At 40.7% G+C, this 27193-nt stretch overlaps 1 protein-coding gene across 1 annotated transcript in view; it reads left to right on the plus strand.

Moving 5' to 3' along the window:
• MAGI2 (membrane associated guanylate kinase, WW and PDZ domain containing 2) overlaps positions 1-27193 on the plus strand; it is an 880265-nt gene that overhangs the window by 808730 nt on the left and 44342 nt on the right. Inside the window, exons 15-18 of the mRNA XM_025209602.1 lie at positions 1354-1539; positions 4525-4714; positions 8542-8782; positions 9938-10081. Coding sequence (XP_025065387.1) covers positions 1354-1539; positions 4525-4714; positions 8542-8782; positions 9938-10081 — 761 coding nt within the window. The remainder of the gene's footprint in view (positions 1-1353; positions 1540-4524; positions 4715-8541; positions 8783-9937; positions 10082-27193) is intronic.

Consider the following 27193-nt stretch of genomic DNA (forward strand, 5'->3'; position numbering starts at 1 on the left):
GAAGAATGATAGAAACAAGGAGAAACAGTAAAAAGAGAAGCAGCTTTAACTGGAAAATGTTGCAAGAATATACCTGATATACTTGTAAGTAGGGGTGTGTGAAGCGGGCAGCATTCAATTCAGATCCAGATTCGGCCCGATTCGGGGGACAGTGATTCAATTCACTGATTTGGATCATTGTCCTGACTTGATTTGGCCAGATCTGAATCTGAAGATTTGATTCTGATTCTGAGAATCAGTGATTCGGTCATACAGACAGCTTTATATGTATACCAGGCACGACTGGTGAACACTGAGATGGTGGGGCAAATGGAGTATCCCACAGGAGCCCCCCCCCATGCCCTCCCAGCTTGGCAACTGGCTGCAAGGGGATCCCAGGTGCCCCACAAGACCCAGGAGGCACCAGTCACCAAGCCAGGGGACGGTCCCCCGCATGCTCCACAGTGGACCTGGAAGTGGACCAGAAGTGGACCTGGTCCACTTCCAGGTCCACTGCTGAGCGTACGGGGGACCACCCGATACTCACATGGGATGCTCCATCTACCCCGCCATCTCAGCACTCACGAGCTGTGCCTGGTACCTCAAGGTATGTAGAAAAAACATATAAAGCTGTGTCTATGGCCGAATCATTGTTCTCTCCGAATTGAATACGAGGCTTCCAATTAATTTCGGAGAGATTAATGGGTCTCCTGATTTGATTCGGATTCAGAGATTTGGCCGCCGAATTGGGCCAAATCTCCTCTGTATCAAATCAGCAACTGAAGCTTCACACAGCCCTACTTGTTAGGTAGATATTAGGTATACATAATGCACATAAAAGTGTCCATTGATTGGTTATACACCAACTGTATTCATCCTGACATGTAGCTAATTAGGATGGTACAGACATCTGTAATAAATCCCTGATACAATTTGCATGTTATCTTGCATTATATTTGATGAGAGATGAGAACAGAATGGTGAGCACTTTTAGTCTCATATTTACAATCCTCACATAATATATATTTTATATAAAGCAAATATGGCCTGGTTGGTGGCAGGCAGGGACGACTGCTCACTATGCAAAATATGGTCCTTTCATTGTTGCTTTAATCTGCCATCCCTTGCCAGTTTGTTTCACCAACCTGTCACACCTTGCCAAATGCCAACTTTGTAAGTAGCCTTTGAACTTCATATCTGAACAGCAACCTAGAATGAAAGGATCTTGAATCCTAACTGAGGGGCTGTACTACAGTGACTTTGTGCAATATCTTTTAATTTACTTGGTACAATCTTCAAAATGAGTCTACAGTCTGTTTTTCTTTTACCATCTACTGAAACATGCGTTAACAATAAATATTTTTCCCTGTCTAGCTGTACCCCATAAAATAGGGCGGATAATTGATGGAAGTCCTGCTGACCGCTGTGCAAAACTAAAAGTCGGAGACCGGATCTTAGCTGTGAATGGCCAATCTATTATTAATATGCCTCATGCAGATATTGTGAAGCTAATTAAAGATGCAGGTCTTAGTGTAACACTTCGCATCATCCCTCAGGAGGGTAAGTGTAAAGCCTAGAAGGAAAGTTATGAGCCTTCAATTAGTTTGAATCGCATCACTATTTCAAAGTGAGGGGGGGTTGTTACACATGCACACAGCTAGGACATGCAGGATGTGCAGGTTATAATTGCCCCAGCATTCTCAGACTGCCTGTCTTGCGAATGCTTACTGGTATATCCTCAAAGCCACTTTAAAGCAGATACATTTACCCACTTGGGCCTGTAGTGCATGCTAAATGGGCAGGGCTTGCTTCTTTGTGATGTTCCCACAGAAGTAGAAAAAACAAACCCTAAGGGACTCACAAGAAGAAAGGACTTGGTTCTGCCCAAACTTTCATGTTCTGTTTTCATGTACACCTGTGACTGCTAAATGGATGTAAGTTACTATCTTGGTGCAAAGCGGGAATTCTCACTGATCACATTTTGCAAAGATCTGATCACACAGCATGCAAGTTATGGGAGAAGTAAACCCTAAAGTATTTGGGTTTTAGGATTGGAACTGGACAGACTCATTATTCTGGGCATCACCTTGCAAACTAATCAGTGGAGTTACTTTGATGTTAGCTTCATGTTTCTTGATTTCAAAGAGCTGCAGTGCCAATATATGAAGTCTGCTGCATTAATGAGATTGTGGTTTTAAATCCCAGTTTCAGAATACAAGTGTGGCTAGGAATGTCAAATACAAAAAGCAACGTGATTACTTGCTGATTTGTGTTCTATTTAGATGACCTTCACCTCTCAGCACTATCACTTTAACAGCCACTGAATATTATATATGGAAATTGGCAGTCACTGGCCATGGATAATAGCTGCACCAAATTATCTGCTTCACTAAATGAATCCAGTGCAAAGAAATACATATAAAACTAAAAGAACAGCAAAGTTCTACTCCTTTAAATAGTAAAATTTATATTCCAGTTCAAATTTGCTCAGACTTGTATTGAAAAAGTTTTAAATTTAGTGAAATACATTACCCAGAGGTCAATTTTATAAATATCTACAGAGATGTGTCATGTAGTATCTAATCAACACTGTTCAGTTAATCATACGGGCATTTAACAATAATCCAGATAGATCCAACTACAGTAGCACAGGTTACCTTAAGCAGCAGAGAAAGCAGAGGCACACCTGAAATGGTTGGGTGCTACAAAGGATGGGGGGGTTGGGGGGGGCTCAGGAGCAATTGCTGAGAACAGATTAGGGCAGGGGCGGGCAATTATTTTGGGTGGGGGGCCATTTACTGAGTTTTGGCAAGCCATCGAGGGCCGCATGACAGGCATCCCAGGGCAGATTAATATTACTTTTCTAAATTTTTTAGGGGCCCCGCAGGCCGGATAGAATGGCTTGGCAGGCCGCATCCGGCTGGCAGGCTGCATTTTGCCCACCCCTGGATTAGGGGTTAGAACACAGAGGTGGCTGGAAGCCCTGTCAGCTGAGGGGGCTCCCAATTGTAGGAGCTCACTACTAGCCAGGGCAGGAGGAGCCTGGGATCATGATCCCAGACTTCTCCTGCACTGGTAATAAGGCATGAAGGGATCTGATGCATGATCCCAGAATCACGCCTCCTATCGGTCATGTGTGGCATGGTAGGAAGTATGATTGTGTGGATCCTGCATTTGATCCCATCACACCTTTTACCTGCATGTCTGGAAAGACCCTAAATATGAAATCAGTATTGATTGCACCTGTAAATTCAGGTTCAGCCCCAAGTTCTTGGAGTGCAAACTTCAAGGCCTTTTTCAACAAATTGGCAAAAATTAAACTATCCCCAAGAATCCAAACTTTTTAAATGATCATAAAATAAGTGAGCACAACTAGGAAACTATATAGATAGGAGGTAAAGGTTAGAAATCTAGTAAAAATTAGAAGAATTGAAAGTGCTAAGGAGACCATAATCAGGTCAAGCCCAAGACCAAGATCTCACATGCACACATGTCAGGATCAAGCTCACACAACACACACCCACAGTTTTAAATTAGGACTCCTATTTGTCCAGCTGCAAATGGGAACAAGGAGTCTAAAGGTGTTTTCCCTGACCAACTCCCTGCATTATGAGAAGTAGCCTCTGAAGCTGTTGCATTCCCTTCTACACTTGTGAGCAGAGCTACACGGGTTGTTTTCCCTAGGTCATCCATGCCCAGATATATTATACTTGGCAGCTGGCATAGCTATGCCACTATGCTGTAGGAAATCTGCTGTGCCAGGTATAGGCTTTGCACAGACTTAGCACACTCTTTTACCCCCAATTTCCAAAGCAGGAGAAAACCTGCACTGTTCATGGCAAATCCCCTTTCTAATTCTCTCCTTGTCCATTGTGTTCTTTTCCCCACCTTTCATCTTCATTGTCTTTTCAGATGGGAGGCTGCTTGGGAAAAGGACCCTGGTTTTCTACATGTATCTGTAGAGATCTTGGCATGTTGCATGCTACTGTCAAATTAATAATAATTGTAGCTGGGTATTTTAAATGCATCTAGGTTAGTTTCACTATCCATAGCCCAACTTGCAAGCTCCTATAATAAGATTAAACCTTCTCCTAAAAGGGTCTATGGGAAAACATTAGTTGACTTGAAAAAGAGCAGGAGAAGCCACAAATAGATCAGCATTTTAGATCTTGTTGCAACAGTTTGTCATCCCATAACTGTAACGAAAGCAGTAAAATTTTTCATTCTCCCCAAATGTTAGTTTCCAAATATCAATATTTCTAGGCTTTTCAAAGAAACTATGAAACATGGAACCCATTTACCCAGTTTGATTGGGTTTTAAATAACAGATGTGTCAGCTGGAGTTATAGAAGTGACCAGGATTCCAGATCTTAGGGAATATCAAATGAAGCTTATTCGGTTCAGAAGTCTTCAAATCTAATTATAAGCCAAGATAATAAAAGCGACAAAACGTAAATTTTCAGGGGTAGAATGTGACAAAAAATGATTATTGTCTACCTTTGCCCTTTATTAAATACCACGTGGTGACAGCTCTTTAATCTCCAGCTTCCCATTATGCAGAGCTGAACAGTCCAGCTTCAGCACCAAGCTCAGAGAAACAGAGCCCCATGGCACAGCAGCACAGCCCGATGGCTCAGCAGAGTCCACTAGCACAGCAGAGCCCAGTAGCACAGCACAGCCCTGTAGCACAGCCACCACCTCCACAACCACTTCAGTTACAAGGACATGAAAACAGGTAAGAACCACTGCTCCCTATTCTGTCTCCTTTAAGTCCAGTTTGAGATTATGGCCTAAGTGGTCTCCCCTCTGTTTCTAACTATTGTGATCTGGGATGTTGCTTGTTGGCAACTTTGACCCTGCATTCAAGTGGTAACATGCACAGTATAGAATTAAATTTAAGCAAATTAAAGCGCATTAAATTAAAGTGACAAACATTGTTTGTCTACGGGTAAGAAATATATCAGCCTAATCAAAGATCTAGCAATGCTTTCCTAAAATGAGATGTACTATGTTCAAGTGTAAGACCCTCAGAATTAATTTTTTGCTAGAAAACTGAACAACATGATAGTATCATTGCTAATATCTTCATCCTAGCAAACTTCATTTTTTGTTACAAAACAGGTTTATACCTATTAAGCTCACAGAAATAGAGCCTTTTTAGTAAATTTAAGAACTAACCCCTCTATCTTCTGTTAAATAAAACACTGCTGCTAAGAAAATATTTTTCACTTACAGCAGGCTTTATCTACAGCAAATCAATTTCATCCAGATGATTTTTCCTATTACATGTATAATTTGTGTGTACATATTGTGACTGAATGATACAGCAAATTAGGGAAGAATTTTGTGACCAGCTACTTTAAGAGCAAAATGTATTTAAAATAGATCTAGATTGAAGAATAACATACTAGTTTGTGCATTTTCTACTTTCTAGTCAACACTCTTTTATCCTTAGATTTATTTTTTCCTGTCAAATAAAGCTGATTACACTACCTGCCTTTATGCTTAACTTGACAAATTAATATATGTCCTTAGCCCATAAACAGTAAAGGCCAGTTCTAGCATTTCTGCACTCTGATAAAGGAATGATATTCAGTTTTGCCTTTGGTGTTATGCACTATAAGTCACCTGTGCTTAATATTCCTATCATATGAACCAAAATGCCTGCCTCCAATATTTCTACAGGTTTTAAATTTATTTTTCTCATATTTCATTAGACACCAAACTGAATTAGCCCAGTTCTCAGAAGATCTGTGCCTCTCACGAAGTCTAATCCTACAACAATTTTCAGTCCCATTTGGGCCAACTTTATCTCCGTTATAAATGTCTGCAAGATTGGAACCCTTGTGTGACATACGAACTATATTTTTTTTATAATTATGAAAAGATGGCTTGTCCAGCATTTTACTAGAAGTCCAGTGAAGTATATAAATCCAGTTAATAAATCCGTTTGCATAGTCAACAAGAGCTACTGTGGATTCAATTTGTAAATAACTGCATCATCTTTTAGGATACAGATATGCCAGTATAGTATGAACACCGTATTAGCCATTGTCTATAATGGCTAGTGTCCCAGGAAAGAAATGTGGTATTATTAATTGATATAGTATGGTATTTTACTAGCTGTTAATGTTCACATGTTGCAATGTGTTTATATAATTATGAACCCAGAAAGGTTGTTTTTCTCTGTCATCCAAGGTTAACACACTAACTGATGTTTAAATTTATAAACATTATTTTTTTTTCTTACAAAAAACTCACTATTACAATAATTCTGTATTCTACATTTTTGCTACAGGAAATCACTATACTAAAAAGTAAGGAAGCTAAGAAGATTGCAAATAAAAAAGTAGATACTATTATGAATACAGTGTACAGATTTTGACAGTACATATGTCAGTGTATATTTGCAGTCTTTCAGGAAAGTCTTACAGGAAATAAATAGGGTTTTTTTTTCCTTTTCTTTATGTGTCTGGTTGGAAATATAGCTAATAATGTCTAATTTTTAGGTATTACACTATAACAATGAAGTTTCTTTGTTGTAGTTTAAAAAAAAGAGACATCAACAACACAATAAAACTTATTTTGATGAAGAAATAAGCAGATTCAAAATAATGTTCAGCCTAATTTCAGCTGCTGAATGCATTCATTGGTGTCTTTTTTTCATGGAGGACAGTGTGTACATTATTTCATTCAGTGCATTAACAGCTTGCTGAAGCTTTAATAAGGGCATCCTGAAATATACATCAAACAAATACAAGCATTAGATTATGAAAGAGTCTGCTAAGTCATGATTTTAGTTAAATCAAAATTAGATGCCTCTTACAGAAGTGTCTGAACAGCACATTCAGGGCCTGCTTTAAGGCATGTTCAATATGTTACACAACTAAAGCATTTAAAATGACATTACGAACTGGATTCCCTTTTTCTTCTTTAAGTACAGCGCTATATAATTCACCAATGCCCATTTGGATAAATATGCAGTGCTTGCTTTTCTGAGGAAGTATAATTTCTTTGGAAGACTGTGGGCCTCAATTTCTTTTATCTATTACCAGTTAAAACAATGTTTTCATAGTTTCATAGTTTCTAGGGTCGGAAGGGACCTGGGCAGATCATCTAGTCCGACCCCCTGCGATCCCCCCCGACTAGTTTATAGCAGGCCACAAGATCCCCCCTCAGCCTTCTCTTCTGGAGGCTGAACAGGTTCAGGTCCCGTAACCTTTCCTCATAGGACCTGCCCTGCTGTCCCTTGATCATGCGAGTGGCCCTCCTCTGGACCCTCTCGATGCTGTCCACATCCCTCTTAAAGTGCGGCTCCCAGAACTGGACGCAGTACTCCAGCTGCGGCCTGACCAGTGCTGCATAGAGGGGGAGGATCACCTCCTTGGTCCTGCTTAAAATGCATCTGTGGATGCACGACAAGGTACAGTTGGCCTTCCTAGCCGCCTCCCCACACTGCCGAGCCATGTTCATCTTGGAGTCAATAATGACTCCAAGATCCTTTTCCACCTCCATGCTGACAAGAGGGGAGTTCCCCAGCCTGTAGGTATGGTGCCGGTTGTTCCTCCCCAGGTGCATCACCTTGCACTTGTCTGTGGTGAACCCCATCCTGTTCTCCTCCGCCCATCCTTGTAACCTGTCAAGGTCCGACTGTAGCCTGTTGCTGCCTTCTATTGTGCCCACATCCCCCCACATCTTGGTGTCATCAGCAAATTTGAACAGGGTGCTTTGCACCCTCTCATCCAAATCACTGATGAAGATGTTGAACAGGGCGGGCCCAAGGACCGAGCCCTGCGGGACCCCACTGCCCACATTTAATAATGTTTTATACATTATTAAATCCTCATTAACCAAAATCTGTTTCCTCCATTCATAAATGTGCATTGTATGACACATCTACACTCAAGTACTAGTATGACTTACTAGGAACAGCTATCATAAGATTTTTTAGGAAGTCAGAGCACTTAATATTCCCTATATTAATGGCAACTATATCAAATATTTATTTTATTAACAACATAATGGCTGGGCCAAAGAACATGTCCTTTCCTGAATTTAAGAGCTCACAGTAACAGTAGCTTATCTCAATAAAATACAGAGGCTGCAAATGTCTACATTTCTTTAATATTTTAATACTTCACTTTCTCTATGCAATCTGAGTTCTGGAACAAAGTACTAAACAAGCAAATGTATTCTTTCCCTTTGTACTATATTTTTATACATTAAATTTAGTCTTTGGGTTAGACAAGGTAACTGAGTCCTGTTTCAGCCCCTGCCACATTGGGCCTAGTCCTACTCCCATTGAAGCCGATGGAAAAATTATGCTCAATGGTTTTGGCAAAGTCACCTAGCCACAAATTAGATAACTCAATTTTGCCCTGGAAAGCACAACTCAGACACAGGATCTGCTTCTCTATGAAGCCCAGCTTTATACAATTTTACACCTGAGTAGTCTCCTTTTAACTCTTGGTATTGCATTTCATGCCTGCTTACAATTTGTTTTAGCCTCACACAGCTTTCTTAAAGTATAAAGCACCAAAATAATCATTCTAACTTACTCAGTTATAGGTCAGAAGTAAAAGCAAGACAAGATGTGAAACCTGACATCCGACAACCTCCGTTTACAGACTACCGGCAGCCCTCAACAGACTACAGACAACCTCCATTAGACTACAGGCATCCGCCAGTAGTGGATTACCAGCAGCCACCACCTCTGGACTACCGGCAGCCACCTTTGATAGATTATAGGCAGCATTCTCCTGACACCAGGCAATACCCTCTCTCAGATTACAGGCAGCCCCAGGTACAAGCCAAAAGAATTACAGAGCTCAGAAGTGCAGATTTTTAATTCACCTTAAGCTTTTTATGATGAATTAGTATCTTCTTGCTAAAGAAATTAATTCCTAATTCATTAATGTTTGTGAAAAGATATGTAATATTTTATAATGCTGTAGCTACAACTATAACCAGGCCTTTTTAATATGTATCAGAGAGTTAAAATACTTGTGAGACAACCCACTTTCCAGAACAGCCATATACCAACCATTCAAATAGTCTCTTACCACAGGCAAAGCCTTAAAGACTCGATCTCATCCTAACACAGTAAACCTTGTGGTACATCCAGACCAGATTCATAGATTCATAGACATTAGGGCTGGAAGGGACCTCGGAAGATCATCGAGTCCAACCCCCTGCCCCAGGGGCAGGAAGTCAGCTGGGGTCATAGGATCCCAGTAAGATAAACATCCAAATGTCTCTTGAAGGTGTTCAAAGTAGGTACTTGAACCACCGCAGGCGGCAGTGTAGCAGATAACTTGCAGATAGCAAGTCTACATAATAGTCTATTGCTATAGAAAATGAAGATTATTTCAAACCAAAATAACTACAAAGAGCTTTATAAAAGTATCAGAGGGATATTGTTCCTTATTCATAAAATGATTTTTGTATACTTGGACTTGCTGTGAATAATCTATGCAAATCAAAACGTGTTGTATGCTAATTAGTCAGATGTCTGTTTTCACACCAAGCCCAATCTCACAACCTTCCAGAAATAAGCTTTATGTTAGTGGTTTCATTAATGTGAATCAAATCATTCTCATGTATTTCTAATGGTGTTAGGAAGGCAGGATTGGGACCAAAGCTTAGATTTAAACAAATGACAAAAAGTGGGTAAAAATTGGCTTAAAAATATGGCAGAAAGATTATTAAATCAAAAGGCACATGGTCTACATTTTTGGAAGCCCTCAGAAAACACTACAGACCCAGAAAGCTCTCATAAGCTTCACTTTAAGGGACATGGGAAAATGTAAATACTTTGTAAAAATCATAGAAATGATTTATTTGCATATGATAATTGAGTAATTCAATACTCACATAGATATGCTTTAGGGTTTGACTTAACAAAAACAAATCCATTCATATAGTCATTTGGGTTTTCACTTTGTTTTTACCTATATAGGATTTTGATTATTTCACTGTTGACTTGGAGAAGGGAGCCAAAGGATTTGGATTTAGCATTCGAGGAGGAAGAGAGTACAAAATGGATTTGTATGTGTTGAGGTTAGCAGAAGATGGGCCAGCAATAAGAAATGGAAGGATGAGGGTGAGTAATTTAGCTCTTTAGGAACAGTCCTAAGGCATAAATTCTAAGAAATATTTTGCATCAGGATATTTTTGTGCAGATTGTGTGTAAGAAAGAGTTGTATTTTGTGACAATAGAAATTAATTGTTTTCTTTCCTCCTGTCAAACAAGGGCAACCACTTTTCACTATAGAAAAGCATTGAGGAAATAACATTAAATAGACAACAGGTCTGTATCACTTCTTTGTAAATGGCTTAGGTCATATTTTATTACTAATAGCTGCTTGGGGAAAGGCTTGGAGAGGGGTTGTATTTTTCTCCATTTTATTTAACTCATATCTGAGTATGTTAAACCCCACCCTCCCCAACAAAGTGTTTGTTGCTTCCTTAATCAAAATATTGGCATAATCAGTATTCATTTTCTAGCTCAAATATACAGGTAAAAAGTAGTTTGTAAATGAGATAGCGTCCAGAAGAACAGGGCTCAATTTCTGGCTCTTCCACTGATTTGATGTGACCTTGGGAAAACTAGTTTTCCTCTACTTTCCCCATCTCAACCTCTGCTCGTTATGTGTATTTAACTGATAAAATCTTCTCTCCAGAGCAAAATATTTTCACTATTCTCCTGTACAATAGCTGGTACAACAAGACACTAATTTCTGTTGGGGCAGAATTTCTGTTTGGGGCAGACGCCCCAAATTGGGGCAGAATTTCTGTTTGGGGCAGACGCCCCAAATTTCTGTTGGGGCGTCTAGTTGCTAATATAATAAAAAAACCATCAGTCCACAAAATGTGAAAAAATTGTAACATTCATTTAGAAAATTATACAAAATACACTTTACTATATGTAGGAGGAATAATTTGACAAGAAAGTATGTTTTTCATCCTTCCAGCTATTTGTAAAAGTGGCAATAAGCTTTAGATTTGGCTGTAAACACCAGCAGTTTATTGACGAAAAAAAATGTGGGGGCGGGGAAGTCAACCAGGCTAGTTCAGTTAAAATGACTAACCAGAAACAGCTTGTAAGCTTGTTTCACCAATATTACTATATTTATTCACATACTATACACATCTTTTTCCCAAAAAATAGCTTTAAGGAAAATTCACAAGCTGTTTCTGGTCAGTCATTTTAACTGAGCTGGCCTGGTCTGACTCCCCGTTTCCTGCCCCCCCACCCCCCCTTTTTTTTTTTTGGTTCATCAAAAAACAACCACGCAACCATTTCTTGCATGAAGAAATGCAAGAAATGGTTGCATTTCTTGCATTTCTCCGCTTTGCAGAGCCAGAGCCTACCGCCCTTTCAATGGCAAGAAAGATTCTGCCCATTCCTCCATTGTTTTGTTAAGGAAAAATCTTTATTTCTTCATTCCACCTTCCCAAATTAAGGTGTGTGTCTTATAGGGTAGGGGTGTACGGTATGTGAAAGATAAAGATGAGCAATAGAAAAAACATTGTTGTGCTAGAAGAATTTTTGTAGATGGTGTAGTTCTGAATTCATTTATCTACCTATGCCCCATGCAATCTCATCACATTGCTTTCATCTTTTAAGAATACTGAGATTTATATTAACATAATATTATGGTGCAAAACTTCAACACGCAGGTCAGGATTTTCTGAAATGTTATTATGGTCCACATGTCAGTGTTAAGTTGCCCTTTTTATACAGATTTGTAGGACTTAAGTCAGCCCTCCATTATGCAACAGAGTACATAGCCCCAGCAGTGGCAGGTGCCTGGAGAAGTGTTGTGGCAAGACAAATCATCCTACAAACTCCCCTTTGACTAGGAATTAGATTCAGCCAGTACTGCCCGGTAACTCAGAAACACTGCCTTGCTATATTTAGGATATGAGATATACTTTGGTGTGTCAGTTAATAGTTAAACCTTAAATTTAAAATTTCTTTATATGTATATTTGTTCTTTCCTCTATTGTTGCATTATCATAATTAACTATGCTTAATAAAACATCAACCAGAATTCACATTATTACCTATGGTGTAATTAATGGTGAGGAAAGTGATAGTGTTGTCTTTTAATGGTAATGTAGTTGAGAACATATGACCATGGTTACAGAACCACAAAGGGCAACACTTTTAAAGAAGTGTCATTGCAAGTAATTTCCTGTATTTAACCAAAGGCCTGACCTGTAAAATTATATGCAAAAATTGAATAGAATAACATCACAAGTATAAAATGGACCTTAGAGTTTATTGAATGAGTAATGCTATATCCATTTTACAGAATTAACTATAGTATATTAGTCTATGGCTCTTTTCAGTCTCGTTAGGAAATGTTTTATAACCTTCTATGAAAAATACTAATTTCTTAAACAAATTATTGTAAAACTGACCTAACTGTTACAGTGATTGCATGAAGCCAACAATCACTGCTCCCAGATGTACACCTCTTCATGTCTCTTTTTGTCCCTCTCAAATGCACTCTTTGGGGCACAGGTTGTGCCGTCTCCTCTCTGCTCTTACTGAGACTGCACAGCTCTCACATTATTACACTGGACCTCTGGGCTGCAGCTTTCTTATTTAACAACCATTTACATGGATATACCCATTGAGTTTAGCATCTGTATGCCCATTAATCCGTCCTCCTCTTCCTCCCCCTGGCCTATGACCAGCAAGAATGGTTTCTTCAAAACCAAGTAGCATTTATTCACTGGCAGAAACACGATATCTAGGAAAATGGGTTAAAGAAAGCAGGAGCTTTCTATGCCTGTTTACTAACCTAAACTTAACATTTCTATCCATAACTTAAATCAATCCATTAAGGTTGTTTTTCTTCTCTTTGGTTGGAAAGTCAGCTTGCTTGTTGAAACATCTGTCATCCTGTTTGCCAGAGCCTCCTTTATATAACTGTAGTGCTTGAAAATGTTCTTGGTACTCCCCCATCTACCCCTCTTTATTCACAGGCCAACAGTCCCTGTGATCCAAGACTTTAAGCCATAATAATATTAAGCAGCCAGCCCAGTGGAAGGCAAGGAAGGTAGTTTCACTCTTTGAGGGGCAGTGACAGGAACTATTACTTCTGACATTGTTTTGTTTCCCTGTTAGTCTTTGCAGTCACAAGATGATATCAAATTGATAATCCAAGGCACTACACCAGCCAAGCCATGAAAGGAGAAGTTGAAGCCAACTGTTCCACTGTGAAGAACATATCAAGATATAATTAAACATATTATGGATTAAAGCCTATTTTAAACTCAGAAGTTTTACTGGTAGAACTATTTTAGTTTAGGAGGGGTTTTTTTTATATTAATAGTTACTCTGGTACAGGTGCATAAGGGTCACTTGTATAATTATTCCATTTCTTGTTGAAGAACAGTATAAAGCATTTTGATACCAACCTAACTGCACCAGAATATGGAATTGTGCCATTTTAAGATCACCAGTATAGTTAAAGCAGTAGGACTTACCAGGTGCACCTACACTTGCACTTTACTACAGAGTTGACTAATTAGCTCTGCAGTAAAGTGTTACTGTCTACCCCTGTGCTGGTATTAGGGTGCAGTAAATTAATTAACTCCACCATAAGATAGTATTGTTGGGGACAGTACTGTCTTAGGGCAGAGTCATTTACTGCACAGAAATGCATGTGTGGACAGTGACTGGGACCGCAGCAGTTTGAACTGGGGCAGAGCATCCCCAGGTTGGCAGCAGTCTTGGAGAGTCAGCCACACAGCTCCACAGTTTTGGCATTCTTGTACCCCAGCCAGCCCCAGTGCTGCCACCGGGAGCCCAGACCTGACTCCTCGACCCTGCTGACAGCCCAGGGCTGCTCCACTCTGGTTCAGATTGCTCTGGTCCCGGGCGCACATGCCAATGCTGTGCCTGGGACCACATGACTCCAGTGCAAACTGCACCAGAGTTTATCACGTTGCCTTAGTGGCATGTGTAGATATACCTACTGTGTAGTATAGACAAGATCAGAGAATCAAGCCAAAGCCTAACCTGCATTTTCTCCTCTTCGTGAGAAGGCATCATGTAACTTTAGTGATGAACAGGTCTCTGGGGCAATCCCCACTCAACTGAGTTTGGATAAGCTGTGGAGCATATGAAGGTCTATCATAATACATTCAAAATGAAGATCTTGAGGAGTAAAGTTTAAATAAATTTGAAGTATGAGAACTCCAGAATTCTAAATTTTAAAAGGTAGTAAATTAGGTGTAAATAAAGAAATAAAGAATTTGGTTGGAACAGTGTTTTTAAAGGATAACTTTTTGGAGGCAATAAAGGAAACCAGTCTTATAAATGAATTCATAACATCTTTGCTGAAAACTGAGGGGAAAGATTCAAAATGGTAGAAAGATTATAAACCATAATATGACCCAGTAATTTGATGCAAAATCTCTGAGGTTCCTGGTTTATATCAAAGACAAAATGAGTCATTATAGAAAACTGTCCTTGTGGGAGATACTGCAGATACTTCATTGCAGTCTACAACAGCCTCAATGAATTCTGGGGCTTACTTTTTTATTTTGACAAAGCACATGTGTCATGGTTGATTTTAAAGCCTAGCTTGGACCTCAGTTGCAGAACTGTGAAAACATCCCTTTTGTTCTGTTTTGCCGACTGATCTCAGATTAGTAAATATTCCGCAAGGGTTACACATGGAGGCCTTGGCTCCTTGGATGAGCTGCTACCACAGCCAGGCATTTCATAAACATCCTTGGAGAAAAGCTGAGCATGAGAATGCTGAATTGACAATGGCCATGTCTACATGAGATGCTGACTGCGTAGTAGCCTGATACTACTGCGCAGAAGCGCCTCATGGCAACAACTTGCCATGCAACACTACTGCACAGTAGTATCAGGCTACCATGCATTAACATCACAAAAAAGATGTTAATTGGCATTAATGAGCAGTAACTCGGATTACTGCACAGTACTTGTTTAGTACAAGTACTAAATGACTATGCAGTAACAGTTGCACAGTCAGCATCTTGTGTAGATGTGGCCAATGAGGATTTTTGACCAGGAAACACAGATACTTCCTGAGAACTGGATAGACTGTTACATGAAAATTGGGGTCTTGCACGTCAAAAGTCATAAGCCTGTACACAGAATGTAGAGAAAGGATTATATAAAAAGCTTGGGGTGACAAATACATTTGTTGAGGTGTCAGATGTAGGGATTGGATTGGATGCACCTTAAGGTCCCTTCCAACCCTATAATTCTGTGAACTAAAAATTACTCTCTATCCAGTTTTCTTCCTTGACATGGGGAGTTAGTGAAAATTGAACCTTCTGGACTAGGGACAGACATTCGAAAAGCCTGAGCCTGAACTGATTCAATCTGTGCAGGTTACTCTAACCTGGCTAGTCTAAATCACTTTGTAACTGCACAGACAGCTCCTCTGGACTGAAAAAAATGCCGACGCATACAGTGGCTCAGGCTAAAAGCTGGGGGGGGGGGGGGGGGCAAGCAGGGACGGGGGGGGGGGGGGGGGGGGGGCACTAGAGCAGCCCTCCCTTCCCTTTCAGAGGGCTGAGCTGGGTTGGGTGTGGCCAGGCCTGACAGGACGCTGTGATTAGGGAGCACCCCCCTTTGATAACAGAGCATTTATTAGCTCTCTTATTAGCATTTAACACCTCCTCAGAAAACAAACCCTCACTCATTAGTTCAAGCTCTTCTTAAACAGCTTTTTTTCCAAAGGAAGGAATGCAGGGACATTACCAGCAGAGCTGCTGATTAGCTCAAAAAAGCACTAAGTGGACACTGTCCTATCTGCCTTGCACAGCATTAGCTAGCATACTACATACTGGCTACGGTCTGTGCTGTGGGAGAGAGAAGGAAGGGATATCTGCTTAAGCAAGCAGCAAAAAGTGTTGGGGGTGAGGGGGGCATAGGGAAGCCAGCAGACACTGCTGTACCTGCAAGTCTCCGCCAGAGCTGCAGCCAGGGAGCAGAGGGGTCTGGACAGACATTGCATAAACTGGTTTGACCCACGTCAGTTAAGTCTAATGCTACATTCAACCAGGTTTATCTCAAACTGGTTTCAGCCATTTTCAAACTGGTTTCTGTGCACTGAATGTCTATTCTGTTACAGGTTTAAACCAGTTTCTGATCACTTTAACTGGTTTATGTGTAATGTCTCTCCCTAGCCCTTCAGGAAAGCTCTGTCAACACCTTCTCTACTGTATATAAACAAAAAGAAGGGTCACCCTCCAAGATGGCATGAGAACATGCCCTTGAAAAGGGATGGTCAGTGACAAATAATCTTAGAATTAGCAAAGGCTAAAATTGCATTGAACATCCTTTCTGGATGCTTTCTAAAACCCATTGGTCAATGGTAATTGAAACTCCTACATCCACAAAAAAAAAAGATAGCTAAAAGGCAGTGAGAAGAATGGGGCTAAGGACTACAGAGTGGGGCTAAGGGCTACAAATGAGGGACTTCATGTAAGGGCTACAGAAGTTCATAACATCTTGCATAGTTAAACCTATACAACGTGAGGTTCATAAGTAGTGAGAGTGATTTTTTTTAGTCAAATCATAGAACCTGATATCTTGCCTGTGTTGAGTTGTTAATTCTTTTCTCCTCTTCCAGATAGTACTTTAAATTGTTTACTCTCCTCTGTGTTCACAGTACACCTCTCACAAGTGAGTGTCTCACTTCTCATCTCTGATGTTTTCTGTTCCATCAGTCTTATATATTCATTTTTCTTAGTTCATTTCTCCTGCTTGAGTCACTTGACCCATCCATTATTCACATGTGTGCAGGTGTCTCAAAGCCTCTTAAATACTTGTATAGTTTTTCATCCATTTGATATTTTTTCTTTTCTTATATATTTGAATGTGCTTCAGCAGAACTACTATTGTAGGCCTTAATTTGTCGTATTTTGCAAGCTGTCTACTTTGACTTCATTCATTCTTTTTCTTCTCTGCTGCTTCTACCACTGCCCATCCCTTTTCTTTGTTTCAGTTTCAGAGATGTACGGCCAATTATCCCTTACTCAGGAAACATCTGCATATCGGACAGGAAGCTCCCAGAGTTTAATCTTGTCCTATTGTTCCAAAGGAACCTGTGTACTTTTCTTTTGCACAGAAAAGCTGAAAGAACAGGATGAGACCCACCAAATGTATCTATTCTCTTCTGTTTCTTCTTCCATAATTCTTCTGTTTGGCAAGTCACTGAATTGCATGTAGGACAATTCCTTGCACTTATCCATAACAACCCCATAGTTCACATGGTTCAGCCTTCTCATTAACAGCACAGCTCCCTTCAGCTTCCCCAGAAGCTATTCAAGAAACATCACCCTCAAAAAAGGGATATTCCTAACATAAAGGTTGCATTTGCTGGATATATTATTGGATGGATCCAGACCAATTCTGATTGGAAAAATAACACGTCACAGTGAGTGTCTTCTCCTTACTTCTGGGCCTTCCCTCTGCCTTTCCCCTCTATAACTATGGGATTCTGTTCCTATGGGGCAGAATGGTGAGGACAGACTTTAACAGGTCCTACAGAAGAGGAATGTACTGAGACACTAAATCTCCTTGTTCTCTTTAGTGTCCAGAACATTAAATATTGCAGTGCTGTGAACAGGGAGATTTTCTATCTGTCTGTCTAGTAACTGTCAGAATTACATAGGATATTGGTTCCTCATCAGCAAAAATCAAAGAGTAAGTCAGAGAATTTTCTACTAAACTGAAATCACCCACTGAATCACCAGTGAATCAAGTTTTCTCTGACCTGATGCACCTCATTGTTTGAAAGTAAAGGGCTGGAATGACAATCTCACAATTCATGCGCTGGTCTCCATGTATTTGACAGTATAGAGACTGGGAGCATTTTTATATGTGCTCCCAACACAATGCCAGGCACTTTTAATTAGCAAGCCACACTAATTAAAAGCACCTGCACGACATATGTATCAGCAGTGCAGCTCATCCTCGCATCCTAAAAAATGGCAGTGAGGCTCTTTGAACTAAGGTACATTGAACATGTTTTATTTCAAAGTGCACTGCCACCATTTTCCCAGCGCAACAACACACCACGCTGCTAATACATGTGAGACACGAGGCTGCCAGAGTGCATCAATTTACATGCTCCTTAATCAAGTCTGCTCCAACGTGCTGGGTTTCTAGGCCATCGGAGCAGGCCCCCTGGATGTGTTTAAGTGCCCAGAATGGCTGAATTCTGGGAACAAAAGCTGTTTGGTTCCTGGGCACGAGCAAAAGTGGGGGACTTCTGAGAGGAGATATCATGCAAAGTGGAAGCTTCTGTCTTCGTTGTCTACCTAGAATCACTATCACACTTGGATTCTTCCATTCCAACTGTGTTGGACTTACTGTTTTTAAGAGACAATTAACTTGGTTCAAATTCATCTGCCTGTTATATCCACTCTTCAGTTTTTTACTCATCCATCAGTTTCTAGGTTTCTGAAACACATCATTCATGTGTTTCCACCAATTTAGGACCAATTCCTTAGCATAGAGTTGAATACATTACTTACAGCTTTAATGGACTTTCCTTCTGAGCCCTTGTAATCATGTTCTTTGAATAGTATTTTTTTATAGGAGGTGATTGTATGAGCCATGATCACCTCAGCTGGTGAAGTGAGCAAAATTCAAAGTCTAATGGCTAGATCACCATACACACTGTTTTATAAGATTATAGTAATTAATCCTCAAGAGATGTACAAAATTTATACCAAAAATAGTTGCTGGCTTATATATTAACCAATTTAGTCACATGCCAGTACTTTCTCCTGAGTCTCATGACTCCTACTGCAGAGTTCAAACTCCACACATTAGAGGTGCTTGGAGTCAGTTTCGTTCTCTCTCCAGAACAAAACCTTTCCATAATCACGGCCTTTTTTACTGGTCTTAGGGCAGACTGTTTCATATCAGATTTTACAAGCAGGTTACAGACTCCATTAAGATTTCCTTCTCTTTGAATAATTCAAACTACCTATTCCCTCTTGAACTTGTACAGATTCTGTCAGGACTCTGATGGCATCTGTAGTTTTTTAAGAGGGGTCCCTATTCCCAAATCTGTAGAGCAGCTACTTTGAGTTCAGATCAATCAGTATTCTAGCTGTACACAGCTTCCATTTGCCAGAGCTGTTCTACAGACATTATTTAGATAGAGACTTCAACTACCCAGCTCATCATTTACTTACAGTGGGAGTTGTATGGGTAAATGCTCAATGAAGAAAGAAATGTTACTTTTCATACAGTAACTCTAGTTCTTTGGGATCCTTTTGGCCACATAGATCCTATGACTCTCCTTTTAAGCCGCACCTGAATGGTTTTGTTGGTAAAGAACTAAGTATCAGTGCTGCTGTTCTGCCATCTATAGTCTTGCTGTAAGGAGCTGCTTGCTAAACCTAGGCCACATCTACATGAGACGCTGACTGCTTACTTTTTGTTATAGCAGCTTATGGATATGAAGAAATTATACATTGATGTTGCTGATAGAAAAAAAAACAGTGACTGAGATGTGGCACTGGCAAAGACTTGTGTATATCTCCTGGACAGAAAAAACAAGGAATGCTTAAGTTTGAAACAGTGTTAGAGAAAAATGAGTCCTGTTGCCACAAATCAGTCAGTGTAAAGTTATAGACTTCAGTCATACTGGATGGAAGTAGCTTCAAGAAAGTAATTGCAGTAGGTGTCCATAGTAGAAAACCTGTAGGTGCATACTTATATATACTAGCAGCTGTAGTGATAGAAGTTACCTTGAGAAAGTAGTTATGGAAGCAGTGAGAGTGGGTGGCTGTAACAGAGGATGACTTGCACAGATATGGATGAATAGGTGTGAAACAGATCGTCGCAAGGTTTGCTGCTGAGTACTCAAAGCTTGCAATAGATAGAGAAGGCTTCAGAAGATTCTGTTCTAATGCCAACAAGATTCAGACATGATTAAATGGATTCTCCATTTACTTGCAAGGGGTACAAGAGTGTACAGGATATCTGTACAGCCCCAGCAGACACTCCCACCTGAAAGATTCCAGGCTCATGCACATAAGCTGGTCATTATAGTAGGTTCCCTGTAGAAAAAATACATTAGAATTCTTTGAAATAGCTTTGAGATAGATAGGAAACAGAGGTTATTTATTTATGTGTTATTCACTGTTTCTTAAAATCCACAGAATAATGATTTACATTATAACTTGATATAACTTTTCCATTTCTCTTCACAAATTACCCACATATTAAATAGCTTTTAATGAACTTCATCTGCACTGTAACAATGCAATACCTTTCCACAACACATTATTTTATCCCGGCCATTATCTCAGGATGTGTTTCAACCTAATGGTGTAGAAGAATGTTTAGCTGTCCTTTTCCTCTGAATTGTCCCTATGGGGAAATCTCGTACAAATGCCAGTTCTCTACTTCATACATCATTATCCAACCTAACTTGTAGAGAGATTGGATTGTGATTGATCTGAATTCTGGGAATTAAAATGAGATACTCATGGCCAGACTACAACATGTTCAGCCAGCATGTTAACTACTACAGTTTGCAGCACCCTAGGAGGTTTGTATCGACATTGGGACTTAAAATTGATCAACATAATTGTCTTTTGATAACAAAGGGGTGCAAAATGAATGCCTCAAGGATATCGACTATATTTCAGCAGAATGAAGGCTTAACAATACATGAGGGAATTAACCATAGGTGATCCATTAGCCAGCATCTTTCTTCAAAGCTAAATATACTTGATAGAGATCACTTGAGGAAAGATAAGAAGATAAAAGTTCTCCTTTCACAAATGTGATTATATTCATTCTCTCAAAACTGTACTCAGTTTGACTTATTTCAAACATCTTTACAACTTTATAGCTGGTTATAAAGATTTTGTCATTAGCTTTGTGGAAGAGCATTGAATTAATAATCTTGCTTAACATGGTTAATGTAAAATTTTACAAAAGAGATCCTGAAATGTAAGACAGGTGCTATACTAAGACTTGCAACTTGTAGAATGATTAAGGTTACTTCTTTATGAAATGAGTTAGCTTCAACTTCAGGATGTTAAAAGCATTTTTTTTTTTAGTGAAATGAGGGAAAGATGCCAAATGGCAGCCCTGGTGCCTGAAACCTTTTACCCATAGAAGAGCATGGGAGGCAACCCTGTAGGTTTTTTCACACCATCTCAACCTTGACCTAACATGAACATGTATACAAGTGAGAGTATAATTCAGTCTCCATACACATTCAGTTTTGGCTTCTGAAGTGTCATAGGATCATATAAAATTAGGACTAGAAGGGACCTTAGGCAGTCATCTAATCCAACCCTCCACCCCTTCTCACAGCAGGATCAGCTGCAACTAAACCACTGCAGTCAAGTGTCTGTCTCACCTGATCTTAAAAATGTCTAGGGATAGATTCTGCAGCCAGGCTAGGTAGCCTGTTTCAATTGTTAACCACCCTCAGAGCCAGACGATGCATACAGACATTACCCTTAGAAGTTTGGGAGGTTAGATTGAGTAAAAAAGGCTGCCCCATCTAATTCAGTGATTCCCCACTTGAACTGTACAGTTCCCAGGGTTCAGTCTACAATCATATGTCTTACTTTAAGCCATGTGGTTATAGATTGGGTGCTGGATTTACAGACCTTTGCCAGGGCTGGACACCTAATTGAAGTAAGTTGGGGTGGGCAGGGTCCTTGCGGGGGTTGGTAGGGTCCAGGGGTAGGGTAAGTGTTGGCAGGATTGGGAAGACTCTCTTCCACCCTGACTATTTTAGTCCCTCAACCCCTCTCCCCACCCCCAGACAGACAATCCCCCCCACAGATGTTGGTTGTCCATCTGAAGGGGGTGCCCTTCCCTCCCCCCAACCTGAACTTAGTTTGATCAAGCATTGGTAAACACCTGTAAAACCAGCCTGGGAGGGGCAGTTTGCAGATTCAGGGCAGAGTTCAGCATGCTCAGGGGGGCTAAAAATAACTTGGTGGCCAGGGTAAGCGGGGTAAAAGCAGAGCCCCTGGGCTGGGGTGCTGCTGGGCTTTCCCTGCCCCAGAGCTGTACTCCGAACAGGTATGGATGTTCTGTTAGATCGGTCAAAATCTAACGTAGCTCTCCTCTCAGGAGAACTGAGTTGGATCAGGCCAGCCATTTTCTGACTGATCTAACCTTTGAGGAACATCTGTACAGTTTGCTGGGGTTTAGGTTGTAGCCGTGTTGGTCTAAGGATATAGGCAGACAAGGTTCCTTGGGTGAATTTGATATCTTTTATTAGACCAACCCAAATGGTTGGAGAATAGCTATTAAGCAAGCTTTCGGGTACTTAATAACTATTCTCCAACCATTTGGGTTGGTCTAATAAAAGATATCAAATTCACCCAAGGAACCTTGTCTGTCTGTACAGTTTGGCACTTAGATCAACCTAACTAGGGATCTAAGTGTAAGGTCCACACATGGGTGAACTAAATTAGACCATGCAACTATGTTTACCTGAACTGAATATTTGTACACACCCAGAAAGTTTCACCTAATCTCCAACCTAAATTTTGCCTGCTGCAATATGAGGTCATTGCTCCTACTCCTGTCCTGTACAGCCATACATAAAAAGCTATCTTCATCCTCTTTATAATCACCCTTCAGGTATTTCTCTGAAAGGTTCTTCTCTGCTGTGCTGGAGCCTAGCCAATCATTCCCCAGTCTGTATTTGTACATGCAATTATTCCATCCCGATTGCAGGATTTTGCATTTGCCCTTATTGAATTTCATCTGATTGACTTTGGACTATTTCTTCAGTTTATCCAGGTCATTTTAGCTCTACCCTTGGTTGCTTCTTCCACTTCAAATATCTGCTGAAAAGCAGGGAGTAGAGCAATGCATTATTGTCACTAGAAACAGACACCCGTGCTCTTGTGTGGGTCTCAGTTCAATCCACATCAATAATTTACACAGTAATTGGGTATATTTGATGACTTGGCTCCAGCTGGGTGATGTAAATCCAGATTTTGATGCACAGACAACACCCTCTGTGAGGAAGTTTAAACAGCACCTATTCACACTGTGCATACCTCCAGGCAGTGATATTCAGGCTTGGCTACTTGGGGAAATTCACCAAAAAAAAGCTTTCCAGAATAGCAATTTTGTTAAATTTCCAAGTACAGACAAGCCCTTAGTCTTTCAGTTTCATTAACAGCAAATGTATGCAAAAAATGTTAAAAACATGTTTCAGTTGTAAAATAGAGTGCCCATAAAAGAGGAGTGGAGCGTAATTAGTTTCTTTCCAGAGGTTTAATTATAAAATGCATTAATAAGGTGGTAGACAGCAATGTCCTCTGAACAAAATCATCAGGGGCTGCTTTCTCTATTAGGTTTTCCCATTTAACAGAGAATGAAAAAATGTATGCAACTACATTCATTTTTGTGCAGCAAGGAGCTTGTTCATCTCTTTATTGACATACATATTTATTCAAGAATTACACAGTGGCTGAGGCAAGCTTAAGGTAGGCTGGTGTAATTAAAAATGTACAAGGACACACATACATGTGAAGACTTGATACATTTCTTGCTTGTGTTGCATGCTTGTGAAAGTCTGACTGGATAAGCTAGTTGACTTATATTTTTAAGTCCTTAACTATAAAATAGGGATAGTTCTGAACGTGTGTAACCTAAGTCATGTATATCAGAGGCTCTTTATTCTAATGATATAAGAAAACTTTACATTTTATTTCTAATTAACCTATCAATACTGATGTTGCTTAAATACTCCTTAGGAATATTATCTTCTCATTACTGCCAGAAAACATGCTGCCTAATTTTATAGCTCAGTTGTTCTTATGCATGGGTGAAAAGTCTGAATTAACCTGAACTGAAACAGCCTGTTTTTAGAGAGGCTTGCCCCATACACACACTACTTTAATAATTATAGTCAAGTCATTAATATGCAACTTAAAAACTGGTTAGCAAAAAAGAATGAACAGTGTTCACTTTGTGCTTCCACAATATAGGACTACAATACAAAAGCATTCTAGATAAGTCCATTGTGTTGGTAAAAGAAATAATGGATTTGGATAGGCATTTTTCTCACCCAGCAGTGAAAATTTCACGAAGTCTACTTTCTTTTTCTTTTAAAAAAATCATGTGAAATTATTGCATGTAAAAGTTGCCAAATTCTTAACCCTGAATACTGCATTTTCACAGGCAGCAGGCATGTGAGCTTTCCATACAGAGCTGCCAATCTGTTTCAACCTGAAGCTGATGGGAACATTTTGAGGGAGGGAAGAATAACTCATTCAGGCATTGTTCTCTTTGTTGAGACTGCCAAGAAGGTTACAAATCACAGGGAGTGCCAGTTGTGGGGGTGGTATGATGCTGTGCTTGCCTACTGGGGGCCTGGAATGCAACCACTAACTCAGTTCACATGAACAGCCCCCATACAACCCTCTACCTCCAGAAGGGCTGCTTTCATTACAGCCCTGGACACTATTTCCATGTCACGTTCTTTTATTTTTTTTAATTACATTTTATTATAAAAGATTTGAAGCCACGACTTGTGATTTCATGAAGGCAAAGGATTGCAGTACAAGGGCTACATTCTCAATGCCTCATACACTTTTTGCGCATTTCAAGATTGAGGAATAAAAGCACCCAAAATCACAGGCACATTACATAAAGATACCTGGGTATCTGGCCTGTTCTTTGGCTGAGCTATGATGTGTTATGCTATGTTTTCCCAAAACACAACTGAACTTTGCTGAAAGAGCATTGTTAAACAATGGTCAGATTTTCAAGCAGGTCACTTCCAATCAGGTAACTAAATTACGTGTGCAGACAGAAGTGCAGCTCCCCGCTGTAAGTGAGAACACTTTGCAGGAAGGGTTCGGATTTACAGCGATCTCCTGGAACAAAACAAAGTTCGTTGTTGGTTTCAGGGGGGAGGGCAATCTAGCTGCTGGCTGCCAATCCGCAGCTGGTTTTCCCTAGCAAAAGCCCTTCCTGTCTCCCAGCCTGCCCCTCTTTTCAGAATAGGGGAGTGGGGGGACAGGGAGCAGAGGGAGCTCATTCTAGGGATTTCCCAGACAGCTCTGGAGGGTGGGATGAGTAAATTGGAGGCCCCCCACCTCGGCCTGCCCCACCCTCCAGCTGGGGCTGAAAACCCCCCAGATTGAACTCCCTCCACTCCCTTTCCCACCCCCTCCCCTCTCCATTCTGATAACAGCAAGACTGGCAGGCAGCGCAGACACAATTACAGAAGATGTTCTGTTTTGAAATGTTTTCATCTGACTACTCATCCAATGAGGGTTCAGATTTTCACCCGATCGGCCATTTTTTAAGCTGTCTGCAGCCATGCACTTGTGTTTGCTTTCTGTGGCCAGATCAGGTGGAAATTGTGACTTCTGTCTGTACCCTAAGTGATTTGGGGCTATATCTAGTTAAGATCTTGGTTGCCTAAAAGTGAGGTGCTGCAGTCCCAAATGAAATCCAGATGTCTCTGCTAGTGCTTAGGCTGCCTATACAATGAATGAGGAGTTTCATGCCTCAGAAAGATCTAGAACAGTCTATTGCCTAAAGAGAGTCAATAGAAAACACTAAAGGCAGGGAAGGGGCCTAATCTCTCCAAAGACAAAGGACCTCACCGAGAGCAGTAGAGAGCCACCTCTATCTACTCCTTTCCTGAGAATAGGCACCTGCAATCAGTCTTTTCACAAGTTACAAAGAATGTCCCCCTTCCCCAAACATAGCAGACCAGATCTCATCTTTTTAAAGCCCAGGCAAAGAAAGGGGTGGTACCCCACATCTTTTATATATTCATCTAGTGGTTCAGCCTGCGACAACTTTGGACTCACTATCAGCACAAAGAAGACTGAAGTGATGTTTCAACTTGTGCCTGGCACAATACCCCAGGAACTACACATCTCAGTTAAAGGCCAACAACTGTTGATGGTCAACAAGTTTGCCTAGCTAGGTAGTATGCTCTCCCGTGTTGGCCACATCGACGATGAAATCAATGGAAGGCTAGTAAAATCCAGCGTGGCTTTTGGCAAACTCTGTAAGTTGGTCTGGGACTTCAGAGGCATCAGAGTGTCAATGAAACTGAAAGTTTACAAAGCCATCAGTCTCCTGACCCTCCTTTATGCCTGTGAAACCTGGACCATCTACCAGCGCCATACCAAGAATCTAAACCACTTCCACCTGTGCTGCCTGCGAAAGATACTGAAGATCAAGTGGCAGGACAAGATTCTGGACACAGAGGTGCTCAGAAGCTCACCTCTCCCCAGTATCTACACGTTACTGAAACTGACACAGCTAAGATGGGCCAGCCACTTTTCAAGAATGCCCGACACTTGCCTGCTGAAGAAAATCTTCTACGGTGAGCTGTCAAATGGAGTACGCTTTCGCGGCACACCAAAGAAGCGGTACAAGGACACCATAAAGATGTCCCTAAAGAGTTTTGGCATCAACCCAGAGTTGCGGGAGCAAATCGCTTGTGACCGTCCATCCTGGAGGTCATCGGTCCAAAGCAGAGCACTGGGCTTGAGCAGTGGTGCACAGCAGAAGCAGTGAGGAAATGCATGGCCAGGAAAATGAGGACCTCGTCTGTCCAGTCCTCATCACTTTCCTGCCCCTGCAGCAGCAAATTGTTCACGGCAAAGATTGGGCTTATAAATCATCTGCATACCCACACAACCTAGCCTCCACCTCCCTCCTCTCTCTTTTCTCCTTTTTCCTCTCTTTCTCCCTTTCTCTTTTCTCCCTTCCTTTTTCTTTCCCACTTCCTTTCTCTCTTCTCTTCCCCTCCCTCCCCCCGGATGTAGTCATCTTCGCTTGTGAAGGACAAACAACACATAGTGGTTCAGGTATCCAGGTTGTAGCCATATTGGTCTAGAGAAAAAGGCAATCAGGACTTATAGCAGAGATGGTATCTTTTATTAGACCAACAAGATTTTTGCACCAAAAATTTATTTAATTGCAAGCTTTCAGGAACAAACACCCTTCATCAGGCATTTCACAGGATTTCACAGAGGAGGCAATAGATAGAAATAGAGAGAGACTGCCTCTGGGCAGTGAGTTCATAGCTGGTTCAAGCACTCATCAAGGAATTGGGAGGCCTTTTCTACCTAGCAGAGTTGAAAGTCACATTTTCCCACCCAGAGTGCCTGAACCATCAGACTACAGGCTGTTCCATTGCGGGTAGGAGCAGAACCTCCACAGCAT

Source organism: Alligator sinensis, unplaced genomic scaffold (assembly GCF_000455745.1).
Source record: "Alligator sinensis unplaced genomic scaffold, ASM45574v1 scaffold670_1, whole genome shotgun sequence".
Taxonomy (NCBI): domain Eukaryota; kingdom Metazoa; phylum Chordata; order Crocodylia; family Alligatoridae; genus Alligator; species Alligator sinensis.